This window comes from Periophthalmus magnuspinnatus, chromosome 8, assembly GCF_009829125.3.
Source record: "Periophthalmus magnuspinnatus isolate fPerMag1 chromosome 8, fPerMag1.2.pri, whole genome shotgun sequence".
In the NCBI taxonomy this organism is placed as follows: domain Eukaryota; kingdom Metazoa; phylum Chordata; class Actinopteri; order Gobiiformes; family Gobiidae; genus Periophthalmus; species Periophthalmus magnuspinnatus.
Genome location: NC_047133.1, coordinates 13271876 through 13298113, shown reverse-complemented (window position 1 = coordinate 13298113; position 26238 = coordinate 13271876). Strand labels below are relative to the sequence as shown.

Below are 26238 nucleotides of genomic sequence, written 5' to 3'. Positions count from 1 at the left end.
TCATTTTCAGCATGTGTGTACAATCTTGCGGCAATTTTGTCTCGCGAGATCTTGTGGCACGAGATCTTGTCCCATCCCTATTGTAACCCTATTTCACAATGGTAGAGGGTTCTGGACTAATTGCTGAGGGACACCTGTAGAGAGTATAGGCTGACATGTCTGACCTAGTTAACCTGGACACAATACATGAGCCGGTCACTAAGCTGTCTCTTTAATCCATCATTCCATCAGTATGAGTCAGTTTAGCGGAACATGGCTTAAGAGCAGTCATTCTGCAGCAGAGGTATTTTCCACAGGGACTTCACGGAAACATCTCCATGAAGCTAGACTCACTATTGACTGTTAATTCCTCGATAACAGTCAAAATAAGCCAGATGTTTATTTTAAGTTTAAGTATTATGGAAGAATATATCCCAAGGAACAATATTTGCATGGAAACAAGCAGGCCATATGTTTTTTTGTTGTTTTGGGGTTTTTTTTGTTTTTCAGTGCCATGAAGAAAAAACAAACAAACAAAAAAACAACACATTATTTTATTTTAATTTAATTTTTGGCTAAAAAGTTATGTACTGGAGCTTTAAAATCTGCAAGTAATTTTATTGCAACTTTATATGCATCCATCTTAAATATACAATATACAAAAAAATTAAATGTTGTATTGTCATGTGATAGATATATATATATATATACTGATGTTAGGGCCAAAACTAACTATTTACAAATTTCTGTAAATTTGCTTAGATTTTTTTATATGTACTTAAAAAATAATTGACAACATAGGCAAAATATTAGCATTAAATTATACATTTTAATGTCCGCGATTTCTCTTCCAGAGTTAGCAATATAATACATAGAGCTTAAAGGCACACCCTGAAACAACATGGCATTCCAAAAATTACATTACAAAATAATGCAAAAGTTGATTCATGAAGCAATAAAAAACAGTCCTTGGTCCTCAGGAGGTTATGACCCTGGTGGCGGAGGCAAACTTGAAGGTGGAGTAGGAGGGTGCATTTCCTTCGGTGGAGACGGCGGGCAGGAGGAGCAGGCCCGTGGTCACATCCTTCTTGCAGCGCTCCATGGCCTGCTTGTAGCTAATCTTCTCCTTGGTGATGGGGTCCAGCAGCTCTTTGGTGTGTTGGGACTCATCTCGGAGGTTCTTGGCCATGTTCTCGTCGATCAGCTTGGCATCCAGAGCATCTGCAAGGGAGAGGCGTCCGGCTTTTGCGGGGTCCACCAACCCTCCGGTCAGGTATTGTGCCTCTATGTATCTCCTGGCATTCTCCTCTGGGATGTAGCCCTTTTGAGTGGCCGGACCCACGGCCAGGCGCTCTTTGGTCACTGGATCCTCCACTCCAGTGAAGGCCTTCTGGGCGTTGAGAAGTTTATACATCTGAGACTGGTCAATAAGGCCCTGCTGTGCGGCCTTGTGCACCGACAGCTTGTCTTTCTTCATGAGGTCCACAATCCCCCCACTGGCTGCCTGAGCCTCCAGCAGCTTCAGCGCAGTGTCCGCATCAATGATTTTCCTGGTGAGGGCACTCCTCACGGACATGCGGCTGTCAGTGGTGTTGTCGTAGATCCCGGAGATGGGGAAGAACTCATCTCCGGCTGTGGAAGTGGAGAGGTTCTGGGTGCTGCTGCTCAGGTGGTTGCTGCTGCCGAAGTTGCTGAGGTTGTTAAAGCTGCTGCTGAGACTGTTGAGGCTACCGCTGAGGTTGTTGAGGCTGCCATATGAGGAGAGCCTGGATGTGGAGGTGAGGGGGAGCGGGGAGCTGGGTTGGAGTTTAGTGGGAGACCTCAGACCGGGCGATGGAGGTGGTAGAGGGGGCATCGGCAGCACTCTGGTTTCTCCTGCGACCAGAAGAGCAAACTCAGAGATGGACATTTTGCCATCCCTATATCGGTTCAGGTCATACTCGCTGAGGCGGCCAACCATCAGAGCATCCTTAACTGAGTACTGTTTCCCACTCTTGCGGTCCTGGATGATGGAGGAGTCTCCCTCTGGACCCGTGGAAGTGATCTCCTCCCAGTCGCACTCCAGCTCAGCCAAGTGGATGTACTGTTCACGGCTGAGCAGACCTTGCAGGTAAGCATCGTACGGGGACAAGTCTTTGCCTGTCTCTGGATCCAAAATGGAGACTCTGGTAGACATGTTGGTCTCTCTTGTGTGAGTTTCTGCCTGGTCTTCCTTCTGGATGTTGTTCTGTAGCTCAATGATCATCGTCTCCTTTTGGTGGATTTTGTCTTTCTCATTGAGGATCTCCTTCTCCAGTCGTTGGATCTCAGTGGTAGTCTTGAGGCTCCTCTGGCGAGCCATCAGGGTCCTCTCGCTTACAAGCTTGGACTGCTGTTGGAAGGTGACGTTGATGCTGTGTCTCTGAGCCTCCAGGGCCCTGAACTGACGTAGCAAGTCCTCCTTCTCCCTCTGAAGCGCTTCTTTGTTGGTGATGAGGATGGTCTCCTCCTGGCTGACCACAGTCTTGGATGACATCAGCTGGGTGATTTTGAGGGTGAGGCTCTGCAGAGCATCCTCCACATCCCGTCTCTTGTTCTTCTCCTGTGATACCTTGTCTCGGAGGAGATCTCTCTCGGCTTCCACAGTTGGGTCTTTCTCCACACGAACCACCTCTCTGTACACTACCTTCTCCATGGACTTCTCCTTCTGTAACATCTCCAGTCTAATCCTGATGTTGCGTATTTCTCTTTCCAGACGGCTGATTTCGTTGCCCTCAGTTTCTAACTCTAAACGTATGCCGCCAGTGAGTTTCTCCAGGTTGGGATCTCTCTCCACCTTCAGTACCTCCTCAATAATGATCTTTTCTTCCACTGGTGGAGTGGTGGTCTCCAGCTCCAGGATACGAGCCTTAATCTGCCGTAGCTCAGCCTCCACCTGGATCTTCTTCTGCCTGTCGTCCATCTGAGTCAACATGCTCTCCTTTTCTTGGAGCAGAGCTCGAAGCTGACGCACTTCTTGCTCCAGCTTCCTCCTGGCCTTGACCTCTTCATCCACGGTCCGGTTGAGCTTCTCATATTCCTGGATCTGTTTGGGGTCCTTCTGGAGGCGCACCACCTCCTGTGTGATGATCTTCTCCTCAGGCCTCTGCCTCTCCAGGGTGATGTATATGTTCTGGAGGTCAAAGAGGGACTCCTCCAATGTACGGCGCTGGTGGATCTCCTCCCTGAGGTTCCTCCTCATCCTGTCAGCCTCTTTCAGGAGCAGAGGGTCATCCTCGTATTTGATTAGCTCTTTTGTAACCAACTTGGTCTCCACTGTGGACCTCTCCTCCTTCAGCTGATCTCTCTCCTTGCGGAGGCGTATCAGAAGCTCCATGGTGGAGTCCACATTGCTTTGGAGACGGGCCACCTGGTGGGTGAGCCTCTGCAGCTCCCTCTGCACCTCTGGGCTCTTCTCTTGTTTGATCACCTCTTGGGTGACCTCCTTATACTCCACCTTGGGTTTCTGAGCTCGTAGTGTGGACAGTGTAGAGGTGATGGAGATAATCTCCTTGTCAATCTCCGAGCGGTTCCGGTTCAACTCCTGCAGCTCTTTCCTCAGACGTACCAACTCCACCTCGGTCTCTGGATCGACTCTGTACAGCTCATTGATGATCTCATTTATCTCCACTTTGGGCATGATCTTCTCAATTTCACCATAGCGTAGTTGCAGTGTGGTCAGGTCCTTCATCAAGATAACATTCTCATCCTTCTCTTCCTCCAGGCAGATGCGCAGTTTCTTAACCTCCTCTAGCATATTTGGGTCTTGGTCCACCTTCTTGACCACTTTGGTGACTATCTTTGGTTCGATGGTGGGGATGACTCTCTCCAGAATGTTGATCTCACTGCGCACACTAAAGATGTTGTCGTGGAGGATCTGACACCTAGATTCCTCGTCAGCCAAATCATTCTGGAAGGTCAGGACAGACTTGAGCATCTCGGGGTCCTTTTCCAGCCGCACCACCTCCTTCTTCACCACCTTCTCCCTGATCTTGGGTTTCTGCTGGGCCAGGACTGAGAGCTCTGTCTTGACATGGATGGTCTCGGAATTTTGCGTTTGGAGCTGCAGACGAATCCTTTCCATCTCCTCCCTCATCCTCGCCGCTTCCCTATCCAGTGCAGGATCTCTCTCGTATTCTGTCAGCACCTTAGTGATTAGTTTGGGCTCAATCCTGCTCAGCTCCAGTTGCAGTGTAGTCATCCTCTGGTTCAGGATCTCAATTTCGGTGTGTGTTCTGGACCTCTTCGTGGACTCATCTTGGATCTTCCTTCTCAGCGCCTCCAATTCCACCTCCAGCTTGGGGTCGCGGTAGTATTGCACCACCTCCTTCTCCTCCAACCTCTCCACTCCTCTCCTACTCTTCAGAGACACGAACCTCTTGGTGTAAGTCTCCAGGTCACTTTCGGCTCGCATGCGTCTGGAGATCTCCTCATTCAGCTCTCTCTTCAGGCTGTCGCTGGCCTCCAGGTCCTTCTGCTGGGTCTGGAGCTGCTGCTGTTGGATGACCACCACATGATTGGCCATGTCTTCATTCTGAAAAATAACAATGTAAGAGTGAGGAGCATTGTAGGATGTGGGCTTTTGCTAGGTCTGCACAAATGTGGAAAGAAATCTGGCTACAATTTTTCTGATATTGTTATGTGTTCAGATTGCACATTATAAACAACTCCAGGAGCATTAACATTTGAGAGAAGACTGAAATAGCGTTGTCAAAATTAATGAAAATCTGATACGCATCAATACTAAAACTAGTATTGAAACTAGATACTCATTTAAGCATGTATCAATATTGAAGAAAAAGAAAATACATAACTGGATCAAATTTTCCCTTTCCTGAACAATTTCATCCTGAGTTTTATTACAGCTAGTGTAAAACTACATGGTGTAATAAACAAATAATTATTATGTGTTGTAGTTATTATGTGTTGAACAATCTACAATATTGTCTAAAAAAAGTTTTAAAATATTCATTTTGGTATCAAAATCGGTATTGAGTATGAAGGAGAGGACATTCTAATATCCTAATAATTCAAGTTTTTGCAATTTCATAATTGTGCCACCTCAAATTGTGATTTTTATTTGATTGTGAAAAACTGTGCAGCCCTCGCTTTTGTACTGGAGACATACCCTGGCCTTGATGTTCTTTGTGGTGCTGAGCTGCTTGAGAAGCTGGTTGTTCTTGGCAGATACTTCAGAATACAGATTCAGCAAATCCTTTTCCTGTATTAAAAGGAAAGAGAAGTTGATAATGGGAGCTTGTAAAATGGGATTTAGTTGCATTGTGTAGTACACCGATGGAGTGTTGATGATGGTCAGTTGCATTTATTTCACTCATGTGTCACTCAGATGTTTGCAAAACTTAGTAGAAATTCAACATTGTAGGTCCTTTAGTGTTAAGTTGCATTGAATTATAGTTACATCTGTACTGTACAATTTCATTCATTGTAAAAACCTTTGGTGTTCTAAAGTTTTTGTGCGTACCTTTTTCTGAACAGCCTGGGCCATAGTGGAGGGCTGCCGTTTGTTCAGGGAAAGTACTTCCTCTTCCTCATCATTTTCATCATCGTCATCTTCCTCTGGGCCGTACAAAGTGTCCCGGTAAGTGCTGGATTTTGCCTCATATGTCTGTAATGTACAATATTCAATTATAAATCATATAGTACGATATTGGGCAGTGTAAGCAGAAAAAAGATTTAATGACACAAAAATTTGAAAAACTAAAGCCTAGCTGAAGGAGCAGTGCAAGAAATCAATTCAAATCAATTAATATTGTCAACATAAACCTTTTGTCACTGGTAGGCTCACACTCACAACTGTGTACTGTACTCTTACTCTAGTAAGAGTACTGTGACACTGTCAGTATTACTCAATTACAGTATGGTGTGGTGCACTTGTATAAAAAAGTTACTCCAGTAAAAGTATTTGAGTAAATGTAACTCTGGGTTTAACAAATAGACTTGGACTCACATTAAGGAGGTTTTGCAGATCCCGAGACAGATTCTTAACTCGGTCTAGATCCGCAGATTTCTTCTCGATGTCCTCCACCACTCTCTGCACATTAAACACAAGCACAAATGTCAAATGTCTCTTGTTACAACAGGTACTGACCTACCAGTACACACTCACCATTTGGGAATACTGTTTAGCAGAAATCTGAGCTGCATCATCACTGGGCTTAACTGTATTGTTGGGCAGATTGAAGAGGAAGAAATCCAGAGACTGACTGGCATTCTGGAAGTCCTGGTTTTTGTTGGTGGCCTCCTGGACAAGAGCCAGCCTAGAAAATAAAAAAAAAATTGTGTTACTTTAGACTTCTATATATTCACTTTTTTCATAATACATTTGCCATATGGAAAGGAGCAGAGACAGCAGCACATTGGGACTTATAATTGGGATTTAAAATAATAAGAATTATTGAATTATAATTATATATTACAATTATACTCAATTACAAGCACAAGTACAGGTTTTAACATCTACTCAATTACAGTAGCAATATGCTGTTCTTATGTTATACTCTAACGCTGAAGCAAGTCCCTAGTTTGAGAATTTTGTTCATTGACAATGGCATTAAAACATTCTGATTCTAAGTAATGCAAGTATTTGTACAAATTAGTTACTTTCAGTGGTGGAATGTAACAAAGGACAAGCAGTAAAGTACGGTACTTAAGTAAAAAATGTAGGTATCTGTACTTTACTTCAGTGGATTTTAAAGTGAATACTTTTTACTTTTACTGTAGTACATTTAGGAGCAGGTATCAGTATTTTCTACTCCACTACATTTTTGAACAGGACTGAAAAGTGACAGTATTTTTTATAATTTTGTATGAGACCTGCTGAAAAGGCAGAGGGATTTATTTTAACACATTCATAATTTGAATGAACAATATGCAAATGAAAACAGATAGGAAAAACTATGAATTCAATTGTTCAACAAAATTCAGCACAAATCTTTATCAAAATACACTGAAGTTTTTTTAAGACCTCAAAATATGCGCACAATACTTTTACTTTTTACTTTTACATTTGTGCATTTTCAAACTGATACTTTTATACTTTTACTTAAGTAGATTTTTCCATGTGATACATTTTACACGTGAGTATTTTTTTGCTGCAGTATCTGTACTTTCATTTAAGTAACAGAATTGAGTACTTCTTCCACCACTGGTTACTTTCCACTCCTGCAATTTCATTCCATATTGTCCCTTTGCCCCATGATAGAACAGGTCAATAATAATAATACCTTATGAAGTGCACATACCTGTCGCTCAGTTGTGTGTTGACGTTGTTGAAGCGGTTCCTGAGCACTTTGACCCGGTTCTCCTGTCGGCGGATGTCGGGGCAATACTCGCTGAAGTTTTGCTGGAGCGAGTTGCACGCCTGCTCCGTCAGCTCCAGCTCCTTCCCCAGTTTGTTCAGCTCGTCCTTCTGAGAGGCTGCATCTTTCTTTAAAGCCTGGGCAACAAATCAACAACACAGAAAAGTCTGAAGCAGAGGTGGGAGTAGATATAAGTCTATACTTTTCTCTGCTTTTTTTCATAATTGCCCTGCTAATGTTTTTCAATGGGTGAAATTAAAATGCTAAATATGATAAGCAGGTCAGACATGTTCAAATCCAAAACTGGTTTTATTGATAATAATTCTAATGCTGATTTATTCTTAATTGCAAAAACATTATATCTGATAATCAAGTTGTTTATGTTATGTTTTGATTGTCAAGACAATGATACAATTAGAAAACAGAATGAGCCTCATTTGGGTTGCAAACTTCAATGCTGAAATCCAGTTGGTTTAAACTTAACAAGACTCTCTCTGATCTGACTCACCACTATCTAAACCCCAGCACCTGGAGTCAATCATGAATCAGTGCTAGTGCAGCCTCTGCAGCTCTTTAAAACTGTAAGAGCACAGGATACATACAGTTTCGTTAAAAGATTTCACTTCCAGAAGCTTTTTTTTAAAGTAATTGTCAATAGTTTGGAATGATCATCATCTCATGTTTATTGTTTTTTCCCACCACTAAATCACCAACAATGATCAGATGTTATATCCATAGTTCAAATACCGGTACTTCTTTCGTATTCCTACTAATGGTACAGAAGCATTTAACTTTTTTATTTCATTATCTTAGCTTGACTCATTTTATTGTGGCCTGGATGTAAAAAGTACCTGTAGTTCCTGGGTGCAAGCAGGCAGTGCATTGGGTTTATTCTGAATAGCTCCATTTTTAGCCAACTTCTCTTCAAACCCAGACACGATTCCATCAACCTTCTGCATGTGCTTCTCCAGGAACAGGGAGGCTGACGCTCTGGGAAGACAACACACACATTACTCTATGTTCTAACTGTAGCTATCACATTGCATTTAGACCGAACCAAGTGTAAACTGACTGACTGTGATAGTGTCATGCTCAAGTGGGTAGTACTTGCCATTTAACTGTACTTTCACTTGAGTTCAAGTACTCTTTCCGTCACTGTTTCAAGTAATTAGATGACTTATTACTATAAATTACTGAAAAAAGAAAACACACAACTCAGGAACTAAACTATAAAAAGTTCAAAACAAACTTCCCATTATTTAACCTAATTTCAAATAAACAGGAGCAGAGGCGGTGTGTGCTTCTCCAAAAGCTAATATTTGTTTAGATTAATCTGCATCTTTCACCATGAGGATGACTTTGTGTACATGTTCATCTGTTTACTGTTTTACAGAGCGCATCTATGAATGACACACATTTTGGGCCCAGAAAAAGTAATTAAACGTTACTAGGGTTCAATTTTAATCTCTAACACTTTGGATACTGGGTTACTTCAAGTGTAATAAAAATGATTTGTACTTGAGAACACATTGACTGCTCCTGGTTTGGTCCTGATTTGAGCCTAGTTTAATTCTGTTATAAACTTGGTCCTGTTTTAGTGTTAGTTTAATTCTGGATTTAGTCCCAGTTTTTTATTCCCAGTTTAGTGGGTTTGCTATAGTGTAAAGACAACCCAAGAGAAACAGTCCAATAGCATAAACTCTACCCTATATTAAAAAAAACCACAACATTCTTGAATTTGCTTATTAAAGGGCCTGTACCCAATTTGTTTCCATGTATTTGAGCAAAGTCTGTTTTGCCCCAGTACAGATATACTGTATAAGCAGCTCTTGAGGTCAAAATAAGTCCACTGTGAGCTGTCTGCATCTAATTATAAAGTGTAATCTGAAAGTGCTAGTTGTTGTTAGTTGACAGCAAAACTCGCTCTGAACTCTTAAAGCCTCTTTAAGCCCATTGTGATGAATAATTAGGGTGTTCAAAATGCATAAGGTAAGTGAGGGATAACTTCAGACCAGTCCAAACCGTTTAAAATTAACTAGTTCTGTTTTTCACATTTTTAAGAATAAAAATCAGATACAGCATCTTTAAAATAATTACTTCTATGTCCATAAAATAGTTTTGTTACAAAAGTATGGTAGTAGTAATCCTCTCCTCACCTTTACTAGAGTGAATATATATAAGTATCGAAAATCAGATACTAATCGATAATAAAACTAGTATTCAAACTAGATACTCATTTGAAGTATCGATACTAATAAAGTCACATTCACAGAAATAAACCTTTCCTGAATAGTTTTAGAATGATCTTGAGCTGTATCAGAACAACTATGAGACACAGCCATGGACCACAATGGACCTTACCTGGATGATTGAGGAATTACACAGACATAAGGCAATATGGTAATATAAAAAGAAACTACTACAATTTAATGCTGAAAATGACATTATATTGTCTAAATAGAGTGTTTTTAATTTTCATTGTGATATCACAATCCATATTGCGTATCGAGTCTATTCCTTAAAAAAATTTCAAGCTCAATTTCAATATTATCATGACAACACTAGAATTTGGTGCTTTCTACACTCACTTCTTCTTGTAGAGGTCCATGAGCGTGCTGATGTCATCGATTCTGTTGTTGATGGTGCTGAGTTTCACAGGCAGAGTGGAGGTTGTGGGCCCCAGGGGCTTCTGGGTAATGATGGGCTGCATCTCTCTCTGCAAAGCAGCCTTCTCAGACTCCAGCTTGTTCAGGGCCAGGGCAGTTTTCTGTGAGACAAACATATTCATTGTTGCTTATTAGAAAGTGATGCTTATTTGAGGTAGTACTAGATCAAGTTACATTCAGTGAGTATTTGAGCAGTGTTTTTACCTATACTTTTTATATTATATTTACTAGATTTTTTTGTCTACTTTGTACTTCTATTTGGGTAATAATATTTGGAAGTAAAAGCTGCTCCTTTAAGCCTCTCTGCTATTATCACAGCACACTGGTGGTCATTTTCACAAAGAATACTTGGATTCCCTGGCTCCTTCTGCTGGCAACCGTATGAGTATGGTGAGTATTTTGAAATGGCAAATTACCAATATGATGCTAAGTGCTTTGCTGTGAAGGAAATCCACGCTCTTAAAGGTACACTATGTAACTTTTCTGGTGGAGGGTATCTCGCCTTCTTGTCTCCATGGAGATGATATTGCTTTGCCTAGAATGGTCCACCGTACAGCATTAAAATTATCTACCTGGTATTTATCCAAATACAGGTGTTGTAATTTGCTAAAGAAACACCTTGAAAAAAAAATGCAGTCTTATTGGGAGTAGTGCCACCTGTCTACAGATTTAGACTGTTAATTGGATGACGATAGACAAATTCAATGCCATACTATAGAGCATCCCAGTCAAAGCAATAACATTTCAATAAGACAATGTATATTTATGGAGAATTGTCATGTGGGAGCGTGGATGACGTAGGCTTGTGGAGTGAGCATTGCACAGAATGTTACAGCTAACCATAAGGAGGGTTTGCATAGGGCCTGGGAGAGATCGCTAAAACACTCAAACGTGCATGGATGACGTCTAAAACTTCTGCAGGCATGTTTTTGATATAGGAACAACATTATAACATGGTCAAAAGCTTAAAATAATATTTCCTCTGTAAATAGCCCAAATAAGTCAAGTCAAACAAAACAATCATAATAATGTATACCCAGATATATATAAAAAAGTGTAATCATCAAACTATGTCCCCTTGAACATGTACATATAGTAGAAAATTATACCTCGTGCTCCTGCAGGCGTGTGGCCAGGTCCTGTCCTGGGTTGCGGTTGTCCAGAGGCTCTCTCAGTCTCCTTAGAATCTCCTTGTGGATCCGCTCCAGGGCTGCGTTTATCTGGTCCAGGCTCTTCACCAGCTCTTTGGCCTTGGGGTCATCTGGGACACTGGATATGGTAACTGCACAGCAATACAGGGAGCAGTTTGAGTGATTTAAGAATGTATAGAGTCATTCCAATCCTGGGGGTTCCCAAAGATTCTCAGGGGTCTTCAGGGATTCTTAAAAAAAAGTCCAAACTAGATTGTGTGAATTTTAATGAATGTGTGGCATGTTCATTGCTCCTATAAATTATTTTCCCTTATAAGAGAGGAGCTTATCAGGTAAGAGAATGATGTTAGAGTTGCCAGCGTATCCATGGGTAAAATATTCCCAACCTTTTTTAGGCTGGGAATATTTTTGTACTAATCATTACCTGCTTTCTGAGGGGCCACCTTTTCCAAGGTGGAGGTCTTCAGGGAGGACAGTAGTTTGGCCCTACGCTCCTTCAACTCAGACAGCTCCCTCTGCAGGCTGGACACACACATGCAGGATTAGGGCGAGGTCATGAGGGTCAGTTGTGTGAGTGCAGAACTATACCTGTCCACTCTGCTGAGGACCTCCTGGTCAGGAGCTGGCACCATGAAGCAGGCTCCGGGCACGGCCAGAACCTGCCCCCTGTCATCCTGCACCTCCCAGTTCTTTGGATCTGTATTAGACCTGAGGGTCAGGTTCTGCCCACGGGACACTGAGCCCTTAAGGGAGACACAGGACAGGCTTTTAGGACTTGTCTACAACTATGGAACTAAAATGTGAAAAGTAGTATTTCTACTGTATAATCCCAACAGTATTGCGAAATGGTATTTGGTGATTATCATACGTATCACGCAATTTGAATATTATTGAATACCTAGTCACAAATGCACTTTTTAAAAACATGTAATCCAGTGGCTCTGAAACGTGTCACCCCAAGGACCACCAATGAAAAGGTTTGGCTTTCTGAGTACCACCGGATCGAAATCAAGTATATAACCAGACTATACCAGGGCTAATCTAGGTCTAAAAGTGGACGGTATCATTTCCACATTAGTTCTAAACAAGACATTATCCAAAGGAAGTCAAAAAAGTGAATAAATTATCTTTAAATTAGGCAAATCCACAAACTGAGGAGCTATCCAAGTACCACCCGAAGAAGCTTGTGTGTACTGATACTGATGTTAACTATTTGTGTAACGAGACAGCATTACATTTGAGAAAAAAAACATTTATGAGTGAGATAAAAAAGCAATATGATAGCTGTTTTTATATCTCTATAATAAACATCAAAGCACATACAACGTACATGTATATTAGATGTATAATGTACATGTGTTACCTGTGGCACGACCCAGTTACAGAGTGACACCACAGGGGTTCTGGAGGAGGGGGTGCTCCACCTCTGCTTCAGGGGTACCACAGTGCGGCTCAAGTCTCTGAGAGCAGACAGACGCTGCTCATTCCTCTGCAGCGCAGGATCATCTCCCTGGAACAGTCACAACACATGTACTCTAAGTTTCTATATGCATCTGAGATAAATAAAACGGCAATGAAAGTATTAATTTCAAATGTGGATATTCTGGTAAAATATAACAGATTTGACTATCATTGGAAAATATTAGGGCAAAAAAGTGTGATTTCATTCTACTGTAAGTAAGTAAATAGTGTCAAGGAGATTTAAATAAACAAAATATATTCAGATTTAATCATACACCAAAGAAATCCCAAATCGCATATTACTGTAAAAAAAAGATTACTGTATCTCGTCTTACACATATTAGTTTTATTTGCGTGTACTGTATATTAAAATATTTTGTAATTGTGTTACTATGCAGTTAACTAAACCACTATGTTTCAGCTATCACTGAACCAACTAAAGGGGATACATTTTAATATAAATATTTTTTCTGAATCAGCCTGAAAAATAAGTATATTTTTCCTCAAATAAATTTAGGATCCAGCAGCTCAGATATAAATATGTGCTATAGTAAAGCAATCAAATACCCTATGCTATAGTCAAGTTCGTTGGGTCTTGGTGTTGGAATATTTACCAAACTATAAATTAACCTGTCTTCCCATATTTGTATCACGATGCCAGTGTTAGTGGAGAGCACAGTGAAAAACAGTGTGTATTCATAAGAGAAGCTGTACCTCTATGGCCAGCACCACCTCCTGATTGCTCTTGTCCTTCAATAGTTTGGGGTCCAGGTTGGAGTGGAGTCTGTGCAGTGAGTTGGACAAAGTCTCTGCATCCAGTTGAAACTGTAACAACAAGCATGTCAACACTAGAGGGGGGTAGAGCAGCATGATTTGTGAACAGGATTAGATTTGTGATATATATTTCAGAAGTAGGATTCTGTTCTGGAGCCTTATCATTAGAGAGACAACAAAAATCAGAAGTCGAAACTATGGGTACAATAAGATTTTTCTATACAAAGAAAGGATATTTTGTTCTTTGCAGAGGACAATCTATTATCTAGAATTTATTTGCAATTTGATAGTTGCAGCAACTCAAATTGCAATTTTTATTTCACTGCAGTGTAGGCTAGAGCTAGCTTTCAAATTATATCAAAACAATCTATTAGGCCAATAATATTTAACACAGATGGGGGGTAGCAAAGGTGAATACTGTTAAAATGCAGATTTGGTAACTAATATAAACGATCAGGTTCAACATTTATGAATTTTCCTTAAAGATATTTGTAATGGAAATACCATGTAACCAATAAGAAAAACTGGCTCTTGCCCTCCATTTGGGGGTCTGACATCATCAACTGTGCAGCCCTTGTGTGGGTGCTCTGTGTGGGGTGATCTGTATGGGGTGCTCTGGAGTACCTTCTTGTAGTCCCGTATGTTGTCCAGGTGCTCCTCTTGAGCCAGGCACAGGTTGAGGAAGCGCTGCCACTCCGACTGGATTTTGCTCTGACATGCCTGTAGAGCACAACGTTACGAAATCAGAACTAATGAAATGTCAACTGATCTGTTCTTTGATATCCCAAACCTTTACTACATTATACACCAAAAGAGAGAGTTTTTCATACAGTACATTTTTTATGTTTTTGTTATATATGACTATGGATTATTAATGAAAATGAAAGCATGAATACAAGGCTTACTTGGACGGCTTCTTTGGCTGGATGTCCTGAGTCAATGAGGCGATCTCCTTCTTCATGGAGCTGGCCTATCTCTCCCTCATGAGCCTGTAGACCATTTGTTTTGAATTTCTAAAGAAAAAACAGGGAAAACATGTAGGTGAATACTGTGAGGCCGGCTTGTAAAGGGACAGGGTTAAGGTGGATTTTATTGTCCCTGTAGGGAAATTTGTCCTCTGTGTTGGACCCATTATTCAATGTCGCTGGGGCAAGCTGTCAGGAGGCATGAGCTCCACAATGCAGCACCCCAGGAGCTTTCTCCAGATCTTGGACTAGTCTTGGTCAGGACTACCTTAGCTGGAGGAATTGACCTATTGTGCATGTTTTGGGTTGATAGGGTAAATGGGAAACCCACGCAGGAGAACATGTGAGGTCTGGTTTGAGAGCCATTTGTAGTAATCACTTTTAATTAAAATAAATTTAATCTTTATGGACATTCTACTACGTGTCCCAGTCCCAGATTTGTTTTATGGATGGAAACTTGTGGTTTATGGTATTATTAAGGTTGCATGATTTTGATTAGTTTGTTTTTGTGAGGGTTTTTTCTACACAAGAAAAATGATATTTGTCATAGATTTAGTCATCATTCATTATTGTATTATTATAAGAGAAATTGTGTTTTCTGTGCTGAGGCTCTCACTGCCAGCTCAGCCCTTGTAATCTTGTCCTACATTATCAGAGGTATAATAGTCAACAGAAGCACAGCCAGACTTGACTGCACTAGACCTGAATGCTCATCGCAATGTCTTGAGGGGTGATGTCTCCGGGTGCTGGGTCCTGCACTGATGTAAATAAACTTCTACTTACAACTCCTGGGCTCCTACACTTTATTCTACAAAAATTACTTGTTGTAGGGGTGGGACAAATCACAATTTCCACAAGATGAGACAAGACACAAGATTTTTTCCACAAGAATGAGACAAGATTTCACAAAGTTGATAATTCATATATTATGCAATCCAGTTTTTAATTTTGGACTCACAATTTTAGTTTATTTTATTTAATGTTTTAGTTGTAAATGTAGAACTGCTTCTTGGAACTACATCTATTGAAGAAAGAAATACAACTCACCAGCATTTAACCCTTTTTGTCCAATCTAAATATAAAGTAAATGGAGAAAAAAAATCTCACAAGATTGTTTTTGCTATGTGGGCACAGTCTTGTAGAAATTTTATCTTGCGAGATCTTTTGGCCTGAGATCTTGTCACATCCCTAATTACATTTATTTAGTCTTAATCTGTGTACATACAAAAAGAGTGTGAGAACATAAGTATTAATAACAGCCTGCACTGACCTCATACTCAGTGCGCACTCCGGCCGGGTCCACCATGCGGTCGCTCCAGTCCCTGTTGAGGATCCTGTCCTGCTGACTGGACAGGTACACCAGCTCCTTACTGCAGCTCTGCATGTACTCGTACAGAGAGGAGAGGTGGGTGCGCCGCTGCACTGACCTCGACTGCTCAGAGAACAAACACATAACATGAACACTGTTACTTCTAAGTCTCACTCCTGCGTGTTGCTTTATTTATGCCTTCCTTGCATATTCCTGGCAATTTTACAAAGTCTTTATTTGATTTCTGAACCGATTTCCCTGCATTTTTCATCTGTCATTCCCAGTTTGTCCTCAGTGCATCAGATTTGTCTTTTTGAGTAGACTCAAGAGGAATAATGGAAATATAAGAGACATGAAGCTAAAGATGAGGCTGAATGTTATTTTTATGATTTTTGATGAAAGTTGTATATAACCAAATTAGAATAAAAATAGGTAAATATTTCTTACAAAAGTGAAACAATTTTGTGAACTTTACAACATTTTTTAAAATTGACATTAGCTTTTTTTTTTATTGGTCACAACACAAGACAAATATGATTTATGGGGTCAAAAAAATGTAGTAGTACATTTATAACCTTCGAATGTGTTTGTGGGAAGGTTTTGGGCATCAGCATCATTGACAACCTTAATCCAAGAAAATATAATAATAAAGAGTAATTACTGACAATATACTATAGTAAAGTATTATTTGCCTTGTCCCCTAGCTAGGTAGTAGCTACCAAGTAGTAGTAGTAGTAGTACTAAGTCAAAATGGGCTACTCACATACAGCTGGTCGTATTTGTTCTTCAAGGCATTGTACTTATCCTGGGGAAAAAACGAAAAGCATTCGTTCAGTAATTCCATTCATTTTCTACCATTAACTCTGCATTCACTACTGTGTCTGGAGCACAATGTAGTGCTGGTTTGTTTAAGCCACTGGTAACTCCCTTTGACAGACAACCATTCAAACAAAATTACTATGTGTAATTTAGAGATAAGTCCCCCTATACGGACTAGATTTGACTATACAGATAATAGAAGTAACTAAAGCGAAACCATGGAAATGCAAAGCAACAACATTCAGAAGTAGTCTAGCTAACCACTCGGTCACAGTAAAGCCTGTTTAAATGATTTGGGGTGTGAAATTATCTGTTGACATCAAAACAAGCAGGTGACACCACAGGGCCAAGTTACATGTCAGATCTGTGAAGAGGCGAGACCATTTACAGTAAGACTGTATGTTTTTCAAGGAATTTTTGGAATAAGGGAATAAATGTTGTCATGTGGCATTATCTGTAACATAATAGGCAAAGCAATAATCTTCATGAAGACAAGCAGGTATCGGTCTCCCAATGATTGAATCCATATTACGAGTGTGTAATTTAGCAGACGATAACATTTTGCGATTGGCTGCGTGCTGACCTGTGAGAGGGTGGGACCAGGCTGTAGCTGGTTGCTGTAGGCCTCTATCTCCTGATGCATAATTTTGTGAGTGGCCATCTGCTTCTCCAAATCGGACAGGCTGGGACCAAACTCCTGATTCTCCAACTGCCTCTGCGATACAGTAACACAGCAAATCATTAATGTGGAATGCATACTCATGTCTACTGTACATTTAGCATTTAGCATTCACTAGACTACTTTTACTGACAGAGGATTGGCTGTGGTTCTCTCCTTTAAAAATATCCAAACTGGCCAGTGGAAATGACTAGATCTTGTTTGATTAATTATTGATGATTATTTTGAGTGTCTTTTTCAACTAGTGATGTCACGATACTAAAATACCAAGATGTTTGAGGAGGGGAAATGTAATGACTCACAAATGATGAAGTTGTGACTGGAACTGTTTTTGTACATGTTTAAATGCCTAAATGTGTTTTTCTATGTAAATTTTGTTCATGTAACCCTCACTGTTTAAATTGATTTTTGTTTTTTGTTTTTTTAATTGCGGAAAAAATGTAATAAATATTTGAATAATTTGAAAAGTGCATAGTGCTGTTGTGTGTGCAGTCTCACCAGTTTGCTGTCGAGTAATGGTCCCCAGTCGATCTTTTGCTTGAGTTCTAGGTCTTGCACTTGGTCGTACACGTCTCTGTAGACTGCACAGTCATTGGCCCAGCGCTCATGGAGGTTCTTCACACTGGAGGAGGAAACATGCATAGAGATCAGCAGCGTTTTCCAAATTAGTTGTACTGTTGTTGTGTCCTTGGGCAAGACACTTTTTCACAATACATTCATTATTCAGATTAGATTCATTTAGTTGATAGGGATCAGTGCATTGTCATGAAACACATAAATAAAAAAGGAAAATGGAATTAGCCAAGAGGCCAGTTTTTATGAGGAGCCCCCTGAACTTGTTATACCAATGAGCCATCTCTAGAACCCATCGGTGAACTAGGCAAGAGGTGGTCTGGAGCCCCTCACAAAATGTTGACATTCAAGTGATATATGAACTGGGTAATTTATGTTTTTACAATTTACATTTACTAAGAAACATCATTACGACTGTTACATTTTCAAGTCTGTTGTTGAGGTAAATCTTAGTGAACTTTTCAGAGTGAGGCCCTGCCCTGGTTTGCCTACCCTACTGTGGGCCAGACCTCTGCTTCAATTTCAGTATTGCCCTGGGAAAAAAATATATTCTCCAAGGTTAAATTGAAGATACTTTGACCTAGATTATGGTTAATTTGATCTCTATCCAAATGAAACTATGTATTTATATGTTTTATTCTTCTGCTTGAAAACAAAAAACAAAAACAGTAGTAACATGTGCTTGCTCTTACTCTCGCTCGATCTCTTTAACCTGTGGATGTCCCAGTTTCTTGGCCTTGTCCACATCCATGAAGAGGTCTTTGAGCAGCCCCTCGGCCTCCCCCAGTTTGTCTGCACATTCATTCTGGTGCAGGAACGAGAGATTCTTCACCTCACGTTCTTGGTCCTGCAGCAAACATTCAGCATTTCACTCTTTATTCATTATTCCAAGATTAGTCATCAAACACTTCCAGACAAAGGTGGCAAAACATTTTATAACTACCGGTATATGAAAAAAATTCCATATGCCCATCTGGAGTGACTGGTTAGAATGCAAGCATTCATCCTGAACTCCACTTGGACTATGTTCTGTCATTCTGCCCTTGAGCAAGACACTTGGCTAGGCTAGTGCAAATGTGGAGTGTGCTTAAGTGTTGGTGGTGGTCGTAGGGGCAGATGGGGCAGCCTGGCTTCAGTTCTGTCAGTCTTCCCCAGGGCAGCTGTGGCTGTAATAGTGTCTTACCACCACTGAGTGTGGAGTGAATGAATAATGGCTACAGTGTATAATTATGCATTATAATGCATTATTTTGGTACAAAGTTATTTCTGAAGAAAACTATACCACAGTTTTATGCATTTGTGGCCTACTGGCGATGAAGATTGTTGGAATTTTATTTTATAAATATTGGTAAAGTGGTGGAGATATATTTTAAAGAAAAAATCCTTTAATATACATAACTCAGTTTTAGAGACACAGTGTTACGTTAAATTTCTCGGCCTTGGAAATTTGAGTCCTGCTTCACTTTCTCACGGTATAGTATTTATTGTAGTACTGTGGAACATTCTTACTGTACTGTACTGAGTGTGCTACTTGTTACCAGAATGCACGAGTCTTGTATTGCAATCTATACAGTCACATATTAAAACAAAGTACTCTGTGTTTTCTGCTTCTTGCTTCAATGGCACAGCTACAATGTCAGGTATTTCAGGTTAAGGACTTCTATAAAGGCTGAATTGTAAAATTCTGCAATCAGAATATTGCCAAAATGGTTACATTCCAACAATATATTCCCTCCCTTAGATTCTGGTGTTTTCTATAAAGTTTACACATTGCCCCATAAACTGGTTATAATTCTGGAGGACTTACCTTAGCCAACAGATCTTCTGACAGGAGGATGTCCTTCTCTACCTGGTCTGCACATTTCTGCATGCGACTAATCACCTCGGCTAGCTTAGCAGCATCGCTCCTGCAACAAACACAATACATTAGCCACAAATCATTTTCTGATAGTAACTACAGCCATTACATTTGGAGCTGATAAGCATACAGCAATAACCAAATGAGGAGAGACAATTCCAATTCTAAAATTTCCAAAAAGAAAAAAAAAAGAAAAACTTAGAATGATCGATATATCTTAATTTACAAGAGGCACACATTTTGAAATTTCATATTGTCAGCAAAAAGCTTTAGTTAATTATACACTTAATCTTAAACTAATTCTGCTATTATTGTCTCATACTTCACATTTTAACATGATATTTCACTTTCAAATATATGAAGTAAATGTCATATGCACATGTGGGCAGTGGTTAGAGTTCTGAAGCTCATCCACCAGCCCAAAGGCCAACAGTGCAAACCCTACTCAGATTACGTCCTGTCATTGTGTCCTTGAGCAAGACACTTCACCCATCTTGTATAAAAGAAAATTGTGGTCTTAGTGGTGGTCGTAGAACAACAACAACAATTGGCAGCCTAATGGATTTAATAAATTAATGGATTTACATTTTATATTTCAATATGATTGAAAGTGGTGTGACAAAACATTTAAAATAACAAAAACTTATAAATAATACTTTGGACCTTGATCTGTGATTGAAATGGATTACCCAATATAGAAATGCATTACTACATTCATAGTTATTCCTGATTATGAACACACACTGAGTCAACACGAGAGTCAAGAGAGGCGTGATCAGCTCTGTGTTGACACTGCCATGTCCGCTCTCTTCTGTGATATGAAACTATTTCTACTGACACACCTCGTGCTCTGCAGGAGGGGTGAGGAAGAGGGTGGGGGCTCCCGGGGGCCCCTCCCAGCTGTGGCCCTCAGGAATGCAGTCAGAGTGGCACACGTTCCTAGAGAAGGCCATGTGTCACAGCTCTAGTACTATACAAGTACAGGCTAATTATTTAGTAGAGAGGAGGGTGCAGCGTCGTTTATGGCCTGTAGGGGCAGGGCGCGACTTTTATGGTGCTTGTAATGATAGGCTTATCTGAGCTCCTGACCAAGTCCAACAAGGAGCGGTCCATTCATCAGAAACAGAAGAGGATAACTGCTTAAGAGCAGCAGAGTCACTGTCATGTTAGAGTAGTGACTGGTAAGTATAGTGATGCTGCCATGTGTGATTTCAGTGATACTGTTGCTGTAAGATGACTGAAGATCATCACAATAACTGATAAGAACAAAGACTAGTGAAATCCTAATAGACTTTCATTCACACAGACACAATGCTATCTATGTGATGTTACTGCATCAATTTGTTATTTTTCCATTCCTCGAGTCATGTATTTACAATATATATTGAGTATATTTAACACATAAAATATGTTTTAAATCTTCACAGTTACAAACATATTTCATTCATTGTTGTGAGACTGCACAGAGGCTGTTAGTCCACTTTTGCTCCACAGTAAGCAGGTCTCAGTTTTGAGTTCTGTGTTCCATGTCCATATGTTTGGATGCATTTTTTCCTAGCCAAGATCTTGGCTGGCAGGAGATGAGTGCTCAATGCTGCCAACAGGTTGACCAGCAGCACTAGTTATCATAATGATGGATCAAATACAGAGGGCAATAAGTCCTTACAAGTTCAAGTACAAACACCTAACTACTACTTTATTACTACTATTACTACTACCTATTATTCCAAATTCATTTTGACCATTCTGTACTTTTTGTTTTTGTGATAACTTCCTCACTGACAAAACTAACCAACTTCTTTCACATGATCATACAGACACATAAAGGCAGACACATAATGTAGGTGTGTGCATTATAAATATGTGAATTAAATGCAATAAGCAGTACACTGGCCTCATTTAATATGACTGCACCCTCTGTGCTTTAATCTTAAACCTTAACCCATCTGAATGAAGAGGAGCACATCTTTGCACCTCTCCGGCATTCACCCTGTTCTGAACCCAGGACAGAATACAATGACATGCTGGCTAGAGCCTCACATAGTACTACAATTAGGCCTGAACTATGAAAACACTGCAGGTGCTTCTCAAACAGCCTCAGTCATTGTTCCAATGAAAGTCAACACAAAACAAACAGCTCTGTTCCAATGCATGTAAAAACAGTTCAACTCAACATGAGAACTGGATTAGACCAACTTTAATGCCACTACATATGGGCTTGGGTCACTTCACTACCATTTATATAACTATAACACTGCCAACATGTACAAATTAGTGCTGAATTTGGGGAAAATATATCTAATAATGATTTATCTGAACAGCACTGTGATTTGCGATATATAGTTGAATAATAGGATTCTGTTTCCAGGTTAATTTTAAACGCGTCCAGAACAACTCACTAAAAAGAGATAATTTTGTTGTTTGTGTAGAAAATAATGTTACTTCAAAAATGTCAGTCTTTGCGATTTGCTAATTGCACCCATTCAAATTGTGATTTCAATCTGATTGGGATTAATCTTGCAGCCCTAGTAGAAATGCTTTAATATTACAAAGTCATTTAAGCCCACAGTATGTAACTTTTGAGCCAAAAAATAGACTAAAATAAAAGCATGTTTTTCATTATAGATGTTTTTATTGGGCTTAAAACATGGAAAATCACGTGTCATTAAACTGAGGAGGGGGGGCTTGCATCTCCACAAACCTGACACTTGTTTCCATGAAAATGTTGTTCCTTTGGCTATAATCTTCCATAGTATGGCATAAAGCTAGTTTATCTCTTAAGTATGGTTTTAACTTTTTATTTGTATGGAATCATGCAGGTCACTCTCCACCTCCTAAAAGTTACATATTGTCCCTTTAATAAACCTCTAAGAGTCACTGCAATTAATCAAGTTTTTCTTTGCTAAAGGCTGTCTTTTTAGAGTGTAGAGGAAGTGCGACCCTGTCCGACCACTCCCTGGCATCTCTCCCAGCACAGCTCTACAGATAAAATGCTTATCATGGTGTCCTCTGTGTCAGAATTGCACAATTGCATTCTATGAGGACCACTTGAGGAGTATGAGCAAACATGGGCCGGTCCACTCCTCCTCTCAGTCTGGTGTAGTCCTACAAGTTCCACTGCTCCTGTTGATTCTACCAGGACTGGCACTACAGGTGGATTCAGTGAGTCAGCTGATACACCCTCAGGCTCACCACTCACAAATGTGTCGCCAGCAGTGTACAGGTAATTACGTGGATAAAGTTATTAGTTACATATAACTAGTAAATACTTAATAAACTACAAAATGTAAAATATTGCAGAATGGTATTGCTGCCTCAAGAAAGTAACTAAATTACTGTGGGATTACTATACTATACTAATCAATCAAATATGAATTAATTAATATACTAATTAATCAAAAATGTGCTTTTATGTTTTATTTAAATAGAGGCACACAACAAATGAGTTGTTTAAAACGTCTCAAATGGCATCGCACCAACAGAATTTGATAACATCATAATGCTATGAGCTGCTTGTATCTGCTTCTGAGGTGAGGTGCCAGCAGAAGTCATGTCTGTAGGTTTGTCGCTTTTATCCTTGTGTACATAACTATAGTATTTTGTTAGTAACTATAATTTAATTACAATGGCTCTGCTAGACTTCTTGATCTTGATTTATAAAGTAAATATATCCAAACATTTAGGAACTACTCAAAACAAATAATGTGAAATGAATTAGATATTGTGTTCAAAGTATTCAGCTGATTTTAGATTAGACAGTTTAAGCTTGGTGCCAGAAGTGAACACACTGGCCTTTGAGGTAGATGGATGGATAGATAGATACTTTATTAATCCCCAAAAAGAGGAAATTCTGGTGTCTGTGTAGCTTATTCATGTATTGTATTACACAACAAAATTGGCAGACCTTAAATATAAAAACTATCCATAATTAAAAGTCAAATAATTAGTCAAGTTATTATAATTATAAAAGTTTGTGTAGCACATGATATTGTATTATGTGATGTAGAATAGTTAATGGGTCAGTCAGATGCAGTATTTACAATAATACCCAATGTCAACACGTGGCTGGTTAGTGCTCAAAACCACCTAAAGCCTAAAATTCACATCACTTCATGTACTTACTACAGTACTATTGTTTCAAAATATAATTACTGCACACCTCTGATTCTACCTCTACTTCTTACAGGTACTGATGTTATGACCAAGTTCATTCAGTGCTAGAAACCTTTATGTGCTACCAACGTCCAGTTACATGTAACTGTAAACACTTCAATTGAACTGTTTCAATTACAGATTACACATTGTCTTGCATGTATTGTTTGTCGCTTAGGCCTTATATACATTGTATCTCTTTGTTTGTCTAGACATGATATCTGCCTTTTGCAAACAATATGACTGAATCACAGCATTAAATGCCAGCACGCCGCCTGCTTGGGACTCAAAACAGTGAGCTAACTCAAGCAGACAGACAGACAGGACTCAAACAGGCAATTTAAACTACTTACGTGCTGATTTTGATTGGAGACGGCTTCTTGGACATCTCTGGAGGCTCTGCACACACACGCGCTCACACACTCTCTCTCCTTGCGTCTTCCTTGTAATACTTCTTGTGTGCGGAGAGAGGAGAGTTCCACCTGTCGCATTGCAAAGCTCCTCCCAGGACAGAGGTAGGTGGAGATGTGGGGGCAGGCGTGTCATCAGCGGAGGCAGTCAGGTAGAGCAGACCGGGTAAACCTGTTCCACCTCTTCACCGCCACACACACACACACACACACACACATATTTCTGAGAGCTCTTCCTTCATGCATGCCTTCTGGTGGTGGTAACCCGAGCTCCCTTTCCCTGTAGAGGCATTAGGGTAATTAAGAAGACAAAGAAAGTTTTACAAGGGTCGTTCATATATTTATGTCATTTCTCATGTTTCCACAAGAAAATGTACTTTCTACTGTACTTTAACTTGAATATCATCTCTGAGGACTTTACTGATAATCATATTATTAGTACAAAGTACAAAAGATTATAAGTAGCCTACACTCTTCTGGTTTGAAAAAGGTTTTCAGTATACAGGCAGGCCATGCCTCATGTGAAGCATCCACATTCACTGCAAAGGCTGCACTAGCAGAAAGTCTGTTAGGATTTCACTAGAAATTCAAATGACGGTATTATAGAGCAATTAATACACCAGTCATTGAATAAATGCTAGATAGAAAAGACAAATGCCATATTGTGGATCATTCCAGGCAAAGCCTTAACTTCTCCATGGAGACAAGCGAGAACTCCAAGAAATACCTACTGAAAGATTATAAACTTCATAATTTACATATGCATATCTTATTACTACGTATCTTATTTTGAATGGGGTAAGAATGTTTAACCTAATTACTGTACAAGCACAAGCTGGGCAGAGCACAAGAGTGAACACACAGGTTTGACAGACACTACATAATGTAATTGTGATGGAATGCAGGGAAACTAGTTCAATGATTGGACATTAATAATCATCTTTTTGTGAATTGTCTCTATAATGCTTACAACCAAAACTTTACTAAAATAGAGACAGTAGGAAAATCTTAAATGATAAAATGTAGGTCATAATAGCATTACCAAACCTTTATAAAGTTTACATACAGTGGTTATGTTGTCACTGTGGGAGTAAAGTCATTGCTTCTCCATATTGAGTGAAGTGTCTAAGGATAGACAGAAGACACACTTTAAACAGATCTGGTAATAATAATGATGAAAATGAGTTAAAAGAGCATCTGGGGAGAGGGAAGTCTGAGAAGCCTGCTTGGAGTGAAGCACCTATGACCAAGACTCACATAAGTAAAAATAAATTGCACATTTTTGTCCCCTTTGACCCCCTTTCTCAAAATTGTATTTTGTTCAACCTTTTTGGAGGTGTGACAATTTTTTTACAACTTGGATAATAATGCTACAACTCCATAAGATATACACTGCCAAAAAGCACAAGGTAAGGTATACTATATTGAACCTTGTCCTCTGCATTTAACCCATCCTTCAATGTCACTGGGGCAACCTGTCAGGAGCAAATCTGAAACTTTTTTGCTGTGAGGTGATATGTTATTACTATTTTCTGATCAAGTATAATGTTGCTTCCCGATCAAAAACATACCCAGAGTTCTGTTTTGTTTCATTCACACATGTCTAACACACAAACCCCAAGTATTCAGGCTGAGTTCTTCTCAGAAACAGAAAACACTCTTTTCCACCTTGTGATGTCACTCCGCTCCACTGTGTTTTTTAACTCCATACACCTTTCCAAGAATCTTTTGGATGATTTCAGCATTGGAACTGCTAATCTCTACTGAACTAAAGGTAAAAGCTAGCTGTTAAGCTGAAAAGTACCGCTTCATGACATTATAGACAGAACAGAGCATTTTGACCATAATTATGCAGGATTACTCAAATGTGTGAATGAAACAAAACCCAACTCCAGGTATGTTTTGAGGAGGTAACCGCATTCTAACATAGCTTAAATCTGACAAGACTCAATTTTGCATAATATAGGACCTTTAATTTGAGCAGCATTGAGTAGTTTGAATGTATTTCATTTGATGATTTACATCAAAGTTATTATGAATGTCATGTACTTTTTTACAGTGTAGGGCAAAACTTAACTGTCAAAGTGAACAAAGGTTTTCAGACT

The 26238-nt window shown here is 39.7% G+C and overlaps 1 protein-coding gene across 1 annotated transcript; it reads right to left on the bottom strand.

Moving 5' to 3' along the window:
- Nucleotides 1-523: 523 nt before the first annotated feature.
- evplb (envoplakin b) lies at nucleotides 524-24293 on the bottom strand. The gene is made up of 22 exons (XM_033970741.2): nucleotides 24077-24293; nucleotides 19521-19620; nucleotides 18406-18560; nucleotides 17639-17762; nucleotides 17045-17176; nucleotides 16406-16447; nucleotides 15604-15765; nucleotides 14274-14381; nucleotides 13993-14088; nucleotides 13309-13419; nucleotides 12497-12643; nucleotides 11722-11876; nucleotides 11558-11655; nucleotides 11092-11264; nucleotides 9905-10083; nucleotides 8168-8306; nucleotides 7260-7453; nucleotides 6125-6275; nucleotides 5966-6049; nucleotides 5480-5623; nucleotides 5126-5218; nucleotides 524-4531 (listed from the first exon to the last, which is right to left on the bottom strand). The coding sequence occupies exons 1-22, from the start codon at nucleotides 24109-24111 to the stop codon at nucleotides 956-958; spliced, it is 6198 nt and encodes a 2065-aa protein (XP_033826632.1). The 5' UTR covers nucleotides 24112-24293; the 3' UTR covers nucleotides 524-955.
- Nucleotides 24294-26238: the final 1945 nt, after the last annotated feature.

Excerpts from the sequence above, each read along its gene's own strand:
- evplb (XM_033970741.2), bottom strand. The coding sequence starts at position 24,111 with ATGTCCAAGAAGCCGTCTCCAATCAAAATCAGCAC. Across the intron at positions 17,177-17,638 it reads CATTACTCGACAGCAAACTG|AGGCAGTTGGAGAATCAGGA; the intron begins GTGAGACTGCAC and ends ACTGTATCGCAG. Across the intron at positions 11,265-11,557 it reads GGTGGCCCCTCAGAAAGCAG|TTACCATATCCAGTGTCCCA; the intron begins GTAATGATTAGT and ends ATTGCTGTGCAG.